Source organism: Parasteatoda tepidariorum, chromosome 11 (assembly GCF_982258835.1).
Source record: "Parasteatoda tepidariorum strain Cologne lab strain chromosome 11, Ptep-v5.0, whole genome shotgun sequence".
Taxonomy (NCBI): domain Eukaryota; kingdom Metazoa; phylum Arthropoda; class Arachnida; order Araneae; family Theridiidae; genus Parasteatoda; species Parasteatoda tepidariorum.
In genome coordinates this window covers 80,498,804-80,510,825 of record NC_141765.1, presented here as the reverse complement: position 1 = coordinate 80,510,825, position 12,022 = coordinate 80,498,804, and the positions used below count along the sequence as shown (strand labels likewise).

Below are 12,022 nucleotides of genomic sequence, written 5' to 3'. Positions count from 1 at the left end.
TTGAAACACATAATTCAAATTTTATGTCAAATAATAATTTAAATTTTTCAAAAATAAGAAAAAACATAAAGTATTGTTCATTTGCTATTGAATGGAGTACAAAAATCCCCTTTTCCTGAATTGTACAGCAGGTGTAGTAAATGAGTAAAACGAACCACCCCCTTGAAAAACAAGTTCCTGGTTATCTGCAGTAGTTCCTTATTTTTAAATCATCTGCAACATGTCTCTATTGATGAGACGTATGGCTGAACCAATTACTTCTTTTAATATTTCATTTCAATCTTTTTCATTCGCTAACACTTTTTTTTAACAAATCAGTTAGAATAACGAATTAGTCAGGATGAAAAAAAAATTAATGTGATAAAACATCAGACTTTTCAGAAACTCGGGGCACTGAGCCACGGTCCATTGGGCCCATTCTTAAAGTGGCTCTGCTCCCACAGTAAAGACAGATAGTACAGAGAATGAAGGAACATCCTTGCCTTACCCGGGATTCGAACCCAGAACCTTTCTGACAGGAGATCAGTTCCCTGAGCACCCGGTCGGAGCCAAACGTTGTAAAACAAGCAAGAAGTAACACAGTGGAACAATCTCCCCATATGCTCTGCAATGAGGTTCCGAGTTCACGAAACATTTTCGTCATGTATTTCAGAGTTCGCGTTTTGTCACAAAACACGTGATTACGTGATGAAATGATTCTCAAAACTAACCTAATATTGCGTAATTATCAAAAGTGAGAGCTTTATTTCTTAGAGTTTAAAGGTATACCGAGCAACGATACTTAACCAAAAAAAAATTTTGAGATAATACCGGGCCTTTAATCTTAATAAACATCACTGTAGAAAACTACAATTAAAAGAAGCTTAATGGTAAAATTGATCATTTTTGTTTCCAGCAAAAAAAAAAAAAAAAATTGAAGGTTATAAAATTATTGAAAGGTAAGTAACACGGGGTAGGGGTGTCCCAATAAAACGATGGGTGGTGGGAGAAAACGGGTATCATATTCGAATTTAGGAGGTCATTTTATAAGGAAAAAAAAAATAGTAATGATGTCTGTTGGGCTTTTCTTCATGCATCGTAATGAAATACCCTTTCCGCTCTTCGTTATCGCTTACACTGTTAAAAATTCCGAACCACGTTGCACCGAAAATTAGTATTCATTTCCTGGCTACATAAAATGGAGTTCAATTTCACCATATTTTGATATTTTCACTAGCTCCAAATATCAGCAGAAGGTTGCACCAAAAGAAGATGTTTTGAAGAAACAAAACACCTATTTTCATTCGTTCTCTTTTATTTTTTTTATTTTATAAAAGAAGAGGAAATCTGCACCATTATTAAATTTTTTTAAAGCGCTTAAATGCAGGTCAAGGTAGCTACTTACCGTAACAAAACTATTTACCTTAAGAAGTTATTTTATAACTTACCTCTAACCATTTTATAAGGAACGTCAAATTTAAATTAAAAAAGGCCATATAGAAGAAATGAACTTTAATAAATGCAAATAAAACATTTACCTACCTAAGTGAGTTGATACTTGAAACAATATAAATGAGTCGTCACGAAACACCGAGACCGAGTTGTAGAGAAAACATGGCGTTTTAAACAAATATCGTTCAATTTACAGTCACCGTCAACGTTTTGCGCCTTTTACCAAATTTTGGTGCAGTCAGTTGCACCGTGAAAATATTTCTCAATCATACTTACAATGTATGGTGTAACTGAAATAAAATGGCCTTGCATTTAACTGAACTTTGGAATAATGAGAAACTTTGCACCAAATACTCGTTAAAGATTTACCTAGTTTTTTTACAGTCAAAGTGATTTTGAAGATCTTTGCCTTTCCCACCAGTGATTCACCTTTTTCTTTCTTTCTGATTAACATATTACCCTAATGTATGCACTTTTTTTAAATTTTTTTTTCAAGAGTTCTAGGAAAAAATTACATATTTGGGGTAGTTATATCCGGGCATATCTATTTCTATCCAGGGTGTTTCATAAGAACTACTCTTATTATATATTTTTAGTATCTTTGTCAAAAACAAAATAACAAAAATTTAAATATTTAAGCGAGAAAAAAAACCAAAACGTTTTAGAAATTTGGTGAGCCATCGTTGAGAAAAGGGGAAATATAAAAGCTTAATTAATTGTCTTGAGGAAAAAATAAAGTTGAAAGGAAAATAAGTCTGCTTTTAATCCACCTTCTTCTTTAAGAATCCTTTAAAATGGTTTTTTTCCCTTGCTTAAATTTCAAACTAAAACCTATTTTTTTGTTTTTTAAAAAACAAATTCGTAAAAATTTATTATAAGCGATAATTATGGAAGAAAGTCGCGTAATGAAATAATACGTACCTTACATAAATTTTTTAAATTTAAAAATAAAAGCATGAATCAATTAAATACTTCTGATGAAATAAAACGCATTTCATTTTTCTTGCAGTGTAGGAGCACCGTCATAAATTTAGTAGGATCTATTTTTTTTATTACTGCTGTATTGCTCGTTGGACCAGTGCCATTTATTCCTTTGGAACCGTAAGTTAATTTTCTCATACTTTAATTTCCTACAACACGCAAAAATCATAAAATGATTTTTGATCGAATGAACAGATTTTCATGTATTAAGCTGCAATTTTTGCTTTTTGAGAAGAACTACTCTTGTAAAGTTTTAAAAATCAATGGCTTTCTTCTTTTTTGCAGTGACATACTTCGATAATGTGTATATATATATATATATATATATATATATATATATATATATATATATATATATATATATATATATATATATATATATATATATATATATATATATATATATATATATATATATATATATATATATATATACCGACGAGCAGCCATTACATTATAACCACCCTCAATCTATAACAATGGGCTCGCTCAGGTTTTCATGGTTTCTCGCCCAGGAACAACGTTTTCATAGGGCACATTAGGACCCATAATCATCATAGAACAATCCCTGACGTCTGTAAGCTACTTCAACATAGTTGCAGACCAGGTTCATCCATTCATGGCAACAGTTTTTTCTGCGGGGGATAGTGTTCACCAACAAGATAATGCACCATGTCATAAGGGTCGAATCATCGAGGAACATTCCAGTGACTTTCAAGTCATGTCTTGGCCCCCAAATTCCCCTGACCTTAATCCAATAGAGCATTTGAGGTCCTACTTGGAAAACCAAATTCGTGCTGCCACGCTACCCCCTCGCAATGTGAGGGAATTGCAGGACCAATTGCTGAGGGCTTGGAACCAGATACCTCAGACTACCTATTAGCACCTTGTGGAATCAATGCCACGGCGGGTGCTAGCAGTTATGAGGGCTAAAGGTGGTCCTACATGTTATTAACAGGGTGGTCATAATGTAATTGCTCTTCGGTATATATATATATATATATATATATATATATATATATATATATATATATATATATATATATATATATATATATATATATATATATATATATATATATATATATATATATATATATATATATATATATATATATATATATATATATATATATATATATATATATATATATATATATATATATATATATATATATATATATATATATATATATATATATATATATATATATATATACACAGTCCCTGGCCAAATTATTAGACTCACTATAAGATTCTATGTAAAATCTTAACTATCAGGTGATACTATACAGCTTTATTGTTTTCACGCAGCTGAAACCGGTTTGCACTTGTTTACGTTCGTGTATCAATGGGTTAACATTGTAATGTAATATGTTTAAAATAAATACAAAGAGGTAGTTTATAAAAAATCTCCTGAATGAAAAACCATTACGTATATGCTCAAATATAGAAAGTATTGCATATAATTTCGTGCAAAACATGTAATTATTAAAATGCTACAGTGCGTCTAATAATTTGATCTAATTATTACAATATAATAATGTAATACGTGATGTAATAAATATTCTATATTTATATAATATATCGTCTAATTTATCCAATCATCGAATTTATATTATGTATCGCCTAATTTAACTAATTGATACACGAACGTAAACAAGTACAAACCAGTTTCAGTCGCGTTAAAGCAATAAAGCTGTATAGTATCACCTGATAATTAAGATTTTACATAGAATCTTATAGAGTGTCTAATAATTTGGCCAGGAACTGTATATATATATATATATATATTTATTACTTAATATTTCCAAATATCCAGTAAGGATCAGTGATTAAGTTACGTGAAAGTTAACTAATTTGTGCAAATTTAGTTAGGAAATCAAATAAATGAAACGAACTTATTTTCAATTTCTTCATATCTCAGAGATCATAATCTAGCCTCAAAAAATATAGAAGTTAAGAAATCTAAGAACACTTCCAGTTTTTACTTTCAAGAAAAGAACACGTACTTCAAAATTGCATAGAAATGTGTTTATAAGCGTAGAATAAGAAAATCATAAATTTAAAGAACCTAGTTAATTGTAATAATAATAACAGGTGTGTTTTGTGTGTGTATATTTGCTAAATTATTTAGAAACTGTTGAACTGATTTCGCTAAAAATATCAAATTTTTAATTTAAAACTAGTTATCTTAAATTGTAAAAATTTGTATTGCTTAAGAATACTTTGATAACTTAGAGCACAGAAACGTTTGATTTGCTTATATAGCTCATTAAATGTGGCGAAATATACAAAGAGTAAAACTTAAATATTCAAGGCTTCTAATTTTTTATTCTTTTCTTTACTTACTTTTTAGGATAATTTTTTCCAAATTGCTTCTACTGACCAGATTTTTGGATCAAAATTATGTAATCGTTGAAAAACAAGTGTTTTAGTGACTAATTTCATTACTGCTAATTTCATTATCAGCTGCACAAATTAATTAGCATATTTAAAATTTTCCCTTCGAACTGTTAAGACTGCTTCGTAGTACATAAAAATTCGCACATTGGAACAAATGTTATTATTATATTCCACTATTTCTATTTTGCACAATTTATATTTACATAATTCAACAGTGAATAAATATTAAAGTTTTCTAAAATCAGTTTTCCCTTTATTTTTTTTCAACTCTTATTAGAAACCTTAACACCAGCAATTTTTATTCGATTTATTTATAAAATTTAGCAGCAGCAAATCTAATTTCTGTTTTCGAATTGCATTTTTGATTAATTAAGCGAAAATTAATGAAACCCAGGTTTTGAAAGTTTTTTCTGTTGACATGTATGTAAACTTTACAATTAAAAAAGTGTAAAACTTAAATCTGTGTGTGACAGAAATTACACGATTGATATAAAAATTACTAATTTTTAAAATTTAAACGAATAAAAATTGATAGGGTTTGCTTTTTTCAGATGTTTTTACAGGGAAATATTTATCTTTGGAGTGTTTAGTTTCAATTTCAAATTTATTCAAAACTTTCAGAATAATATTAAAATGATTTTTTTAAAATTTCTTTTTAGATTAATATTAAAACCTTGTGTTTTAATTTTTTTTAGACTCTCGCGGCTTCGTAATTTGTCCCAATAAATTATTAATATGATAAGAATAAAAATGATTGCTTACTTTTGTAGTGTACTGATATTAGAAATAAGTAATCAATATATATATATATATATATATATATATATATATATATATATATATATATATATATATATATATATATATATATATATATATATATATATATATATATATATATATATATATATATATATATATATATAGTTTATTTGATAAACAATTGAAAATTTTTTGTTCGATTTTGAATCTGAAATCAATGCATCAGGGTTGGGAAAAAATCTTATAGTTTTTACTTACCATATCATTCGGGTCTGAATTCAAAAAAATTTCATTCTGGCATGTATTTTGTTGGGGCATGTTGACATATTTTAGGAATGCATATTATAGAACTTTCTTCCATATCAATGTACTCAAGGGCCTTCCAATGAGGTTGGAATCCCAGCGATGGCTGCTCAAAGTTGGTAGCTAGGAATATATATGCCAATGGATGTAGTGAATGTATGTAAATGAATCAAATGTAGTGAAAAAGTGGCAAATTAAGGATTTGAATTATAATTACCATTTATCGATAATAATACAATTACTTTCGGTTATCGGTGGACGTCATATGATGTTTCCGGTCAACAACGTATGCTTATCAAAAGACAGCATATGATACGTCTTGTCAATAATGTGTTAACCATTATATTACGCCTGGTGATTAAAGTGAACGTTTTTGAAATACGCATGATTAGGGGAATTAAAAAGAATAATCCAACTTTGCTTTTTTAATTATTATTTATGTAATTAAATTCCGTAATATTTAAATCTTACCTATAATCAATTTTTTTCCCTCTCCTCTTTTGGTGCTGTTTATTGGCCCCATCCTATATCTTGGCACTTTTTGCCAAAACTTGAAGGGCACATTATCGGTAATTCTGATTAAATAATTATATGCCTGGCAGGGTATGTAAAGTTAAAAAATACATGCCTAATCGAAATTTTTAAAATGCCCTGGGCTAGTTGGGTAAAATAATGTTCGAGTCCTGCAACGCACAGTGTCTTTTAAAAGATAAAGGCAATTTTTACTTCTTGGCTTTTGAAACAACTTTCTTCTCGTTTTAGAAGCATTTGCTTAATTGGTTTAGCAATGACTTCAATGGGATTTGCAGCTGGTTCTAAGACAGTCAGTTGTTTTACTGGAGCACTTTATTCTGCCAAGTAAGTTTCTCTTTTGAATCACGTGTAAAAAAGTAATTCTGGATTGGCTAGAAGACAAAGAACATAAACGAAAATTTATTATCTTTAAAAAAATCGAGAGGCCGGGTGTTCAAGCCATTTATTCCAACTTCATTATCAGTGTTATCAGTGGCAAATCTTTAAGTTGGGAAATAGTACTTACAATTCTAATATTTTACAGTCCATGGTCACATTAATAGACGCACTATAAGACTCTATGTAAAATCTTACTATACAGGTGATACTATTCAGCTTTTTTTGGTCAGGGACTGTATATGCATTTAAAAAAAAATAATCTGTGGATAATATTCTTTAAATTTTAACCACTTTTAAGTAAGTTTTTACTCGTTTAATATAAATTCGTAACATAATTTAATGCTTTATAAAAATAAGAGTTAATACGAAATGTAAACATCATGAAAAATATAGGCATTTATTTTCATTCCATTCAAACTTGAAAAATGCATTAACGAAGATTCTTTTAAATTCACACAGTTATTTCGTTTCAAATATGCTTGTAACAATGCAGTAGCAAGAAATAATACACAAAATTATAATTTCTAACTCAATTTTTATTCAACATTAAATGAGTCAAAATATTTTTACTTTTCATAAAAAGCAACAGAAATGAACCATTTTTATTGTAAATATAAAAAAAATTACAATTAATTAAAAAAACTACTTCAGTGCTTTTGTTAGCCAGTGACGTATACAGTAAATAAAGCTTTTATGAAAAGGATCTTTCGTCCATGTCAACCTTCATCTATCAAAAGATACCTCAATATAGAGTCGAGTTAGCATGTCTTATATACTAGTGAATTGATGTTTAATAATTGCAGTGGTAGTTACGCCGCGATATTCCACCACCAGAATTTTTATCAGGGATAGAATTCGATGATTAGTTGTTTTACTTGCGAAAGACCGGGAGAGCTGTATTAAGGTTACCAGACCCTGGTGGTGAGAGCTATATTCAGTTCACTGGTTTCGAGCGTTAGCTACAAGAGATGTATTAAGTTCACGGTTGTGATGTTGCTATTAGCAGTCGAGTGTGTACAGGATCCCGTTGTATGTAATTGAGACTGAGAAGCAACAGGAGGACGTTTGTCAACCTTCATCTATCAATAGGTACCTCAATCGAGTTAGCATGTCTTATATACTAGCGAATTGATGTTTAATAATCGCGCCACAATTATTAACACTGTACAATCAATTGGTTTAAAAAAAGTACCTGTAAAAAGACCCCAATTGAAAATGAAACCGTGAAAAGAAAAGAAGCAGAAAGATGTACTTGTGGATGGGAAAATTTCACTTCAGTTAAAAATTAATGTAGAAAAGCTGACATGTCTCGAGCTATCTTGATATATCAACACGTCAATTATTCTTGTTTACGTGGTTTTTGATAATGGTATGTTTTGTGCGCTCCAAGTATGTCAACTTTCTTCACCCCAATTTTTAGAGCTCATTAAGTTTTCAAATTCATATTTTATGGCATGCGGTTGTAATATATTTAAACTTAAAATAACTTATAATGACTTTTAATAATAAATCTTTTTCAAGAAATAATAAATTTTCCAGCTTAAGATTCGAAAAAAAAAAATCGAATAACTAGAAGGTAAAAAGAGTTGAGCATATAAATATTCAATCTCTATATTAAAAACTAAAAAAAATCATAGGGCATCAAATATATGGTTATTCCTTACTTATAAAAAAAAAATTCAGTTTTGTATTTACGTTTCAGTTTTGCACCGCGTCTTGCACTATCTTTGATTAATTATTGAAATTATTTTTTAGAAATTATGGTTTTCCAGATGATTTAGGTACCTATGGTATAATAACTTCAATAATTACCTCATCTAAAGCATTAGGGTATGTCATTATTTCTACCTGTTGATTGCTAAATTGCTAAATTTCAGTTGATATATATATGTATATATATATATATATATATATATATATATATATATATATATATATATATATATATATATATATATATTATAATATAATTATTTTATACTTTTATTTCATACTTATTTTATACTTTTTTGAAAATGCATAAAATATACATATTTTATACATATCTTTTCAGTTTTGGAGGTATATCACTTTAAAGTAAAAATAGAAATAAAAATAGTTTTGAAGAAGGAGGCGTTATTTGCGTAATGCACTATGCATTAATTTTTAAACTTGATAAGTGACGTTAATGGTATATAGTTCACCATTTTGAAGAAAGGCGTTAATTTCTAAATATTGAAAACAAAATCGCAAAATTTAAATATTTTGTTTCCTTTTTAAAAAACAAAGATTTAATTTAGGAAATTGGTGAAAGTATTTTTATTTTGTCCGTTTCATGATTTTAGCAAGGTTGATTACATAAAAATGATTTCTTTATACGCTTAGCACAAAATAAAAAAGTTGTTCGATAGTTTGTCAATAGATGGCAGCATGATAGTATTAGATTGATCATAAAACTAAACTTGACATTTTTACATTTTGCATAGAAATGATTTTGGTTTTTTGAGTCAATCTTTCTGCTAATATCATACAATCACCATGGAATACAAATTCGCAAAACCTCAATAATGGTACTAACTCATATTTAGTTATAAAAACTACTTTTTTTATTAGAATTAATAATTTATTTATCTAACTATTTTGTAATTCATAAGTTAAAAATCAATTCTCTTTCCACAGGGTTCTGAATAGGGAGTAATGTATTGAGCAAATTTGTTTTACTAAAATTTTGGCCCGTTAAAATTTACGTTATTTTATGAATTTTTTCATGTTGAGTTAACATTAAAAGTGGAACGATTTATGCTATAGCCTTTTTGTTTTTTAATTTTGGTATTTATTTTATGCTATTTACTTTTATGCTGTATTTAGAGGCATCACAAGGGAAGGGGGGTCTATCTAAGTTTTTTCAAATTTAAACACACTGTATTAAATGTTTTTGGCATAAAGTTTTACATCATTTGAAAAAATATGTTTTGTTCTACCAGAATCTATGTAATATGTTGCTTTTCGTTAGATTTAATTTGGGTTAATTTTCAGATCATTAAAATGGAATGTCAAAACATTTTCGACACCTCATTCTTTTTCCTTTTAATCAAAATCCATAAAAACTGCTAATTGTGCTGTGTATGGAAAAGATGAAAGAAACACTCGTGCAAACTTGATGAAATAAGAATATATCTTGTCCATAACAAGTTTAAAAATGGAAATTGATAATGAATATTTGATGATAATATAATTGGGCAAAATGAAATGTTCTTAAATTAAACCCACTCATGAGATTGCTTTATTCTACGCTAGTAGCTCTTACATGCAACTGTAATACTGTTTACACACATATCAAAATTTCTGAGGTAATTATTTCATAATTTCTGCAATTAATAATCTTCCAAAAAATATATTTTCTTTTAGCACTTTTTCTTTTAATTTTCCGCCAAACGTAATTTAATCTTTTAACAGCGGTATACAGGGTGTTCTATGAAGCTCCCTTAACACACATTCTTTAGATTCCTTGTCAAAAAATACATACTTAAGGGAAGAAGATACTTCATTGAAATCAGTTGAATCAATAGTAAAGAAAATGGGGGGAAAATCAAAGCCAGTTTTATTGCGCGATGAAACTCGGTGCTTTTATTAATTGCCTTTCAATACTTTTCTGCGTCTTTCAGTAATCAATTTTTCCTACTTCCTCAAAATATTTTAAGTTTTCCTTTATCAACCCTAAATAAATACTGTTTATTAAAAAAAACTATTCCTTTAATTATATTTTTTTATTTTAATTATTGGAATAAAATTCCAAATAAAATTTTAAGCATTAAAATTAATTTACTTTATGCTTTTAGTAAATGTAAAAGCATATAAATATGTATTTAAAAAAAATTCCTTATAATACAACTAAATTGTTATGTTCCAGCCTTTTTAGGCTCTTATTCAACTGCAATTAAGTCAGCTTTTAATTGAAAATAATTTTAATTTATCTACTTGTAAAAATTGTGTTAGATGTATTATATAGAACAGCCTTCGTGTTAACACACACACATGTGTGTGTGTGTGTCGTCATAATCTCACAACTTTTGAATTTTGACGTTATTTGGACTTTTTTTATGATGAATTTTTTCTTCTTCTGAGCAGTATGAAAGTAATTATTGTTTTAAATGCTCACATGTTGTTTCTTTCAAAGGAATTCACATATGTTTCATTATAATCGGATAAGTAACGTTTTTTTTGTACCCTGACAAGCATGATATAATGTTTAAATTTGGTTACTTTTAGGTTTTTAAAGTTAACTGTAATTTAATTAATTTTAGGTATTTACATTTTTTTAATTTTCTTTTGTTAAGTATGTTATCTTAATTAAAATCACCAAATCATGGATTTGAAAACATTGCTATTCTTTTCTATTTAATGAATTTTTCAAATTAATGTATTGCTTTATAGTTCAGCGTTTGGACCATCTATAGGAGGAGTGATTTTAGATACGTGGGGCTTCAGATACGGGACCGTACTCTATTTAGTTATTGAATTAACCATGGTAAGTAATCAAGGGTAGTTTTTTTTATTTTGTAAATAAAATACATCTTGTTAGAACTTTGTCTTAACTTTGAACTATTAAATATGCATCGATAGAAAGGTCTATTTTTCTTCATTACTTTAATTATTAGTAAATAATTTAAAATAATTTTTTCTTTACTAAATAAAATACATCTTGCTTATTTTCTACTTTGAACTATTAAATAAATACATCGTTAAAAAAGGCTAATTTCCTTTTTATCGGTTAATAATTTTGAATAATTTTTTTTTCGGACATTCTCTCTTTTTTTAAAGAATTTTATCTCGATGATATTTATAGACTCCTTTTTGGATGATATTTTGAAATATTCAGAGACTTTAAAGTTCATTTAAAAATCTTTTCGTGAAAAGAATTTATTGCTTAAATAACAATCAGGGCTATAAGATGTAGTCTAGTCTGATGTAGCGTATAAGGTGTAGTAGGATGTAGCGTAATAATGAAAGTTTTTTTTTTTGTTTTTTTTTTTTTTTTTTTGTTTTTTTTTTTTGCAATTTGCAATTTGCAGTGTAATGCTCCAGTTTTTTTTAAAAATAAAATAAGTGGCTTTACAAAGAAAAAGAACAGTAGTTTGCAGCAGTTTTTGGCAATTACCTTTAACGTTAGTGAAGAAGTAATTTTCAAACGCAGCAAATCTTCTTGCTATGAGCAAGAATTGCATCTCAAGATTCCCCTCTTACCATC

General features: G+C 28.0%; 1 protein-coding gene across 6 annotated transcripts in view; it reads left to right on the top strand.

The window, feature by feature from the left end:
* The window catches only part of LOC107455839 (MFS-type transporter SLC18B1), a 57,576-nt gene that overhangs the window by 39,185 nt on the left and 6,369 nt on the right, over positions 1 to 12,022 (top strand). For all 6 annotated transcript variants that reach the window (XM_016073552.3, XM_043044665.2, XM_016073553.3 and 3 more), the window contains 4 exons: positions 2,441 to 2,532; positions 6,646 to 6,741; positions 8,551 to 8,625; positions 11,209 to 11,302. In XM_016073552.3, the coding sequence (XP_015929038.1) occupies positions 2,441 to 2,532; positions 6,646 to 6,741; positions 8,551 to 8,625; positions 11,209 to 11,302 (357 nt within the window). The remainder of the gene's footprint in view (positions 1 to 2,440; positions 2,533 to 6,645; positions 6,742 to 8,550; positions 8,626 to 11,208; positions 11,303 to 12,022) is intronic.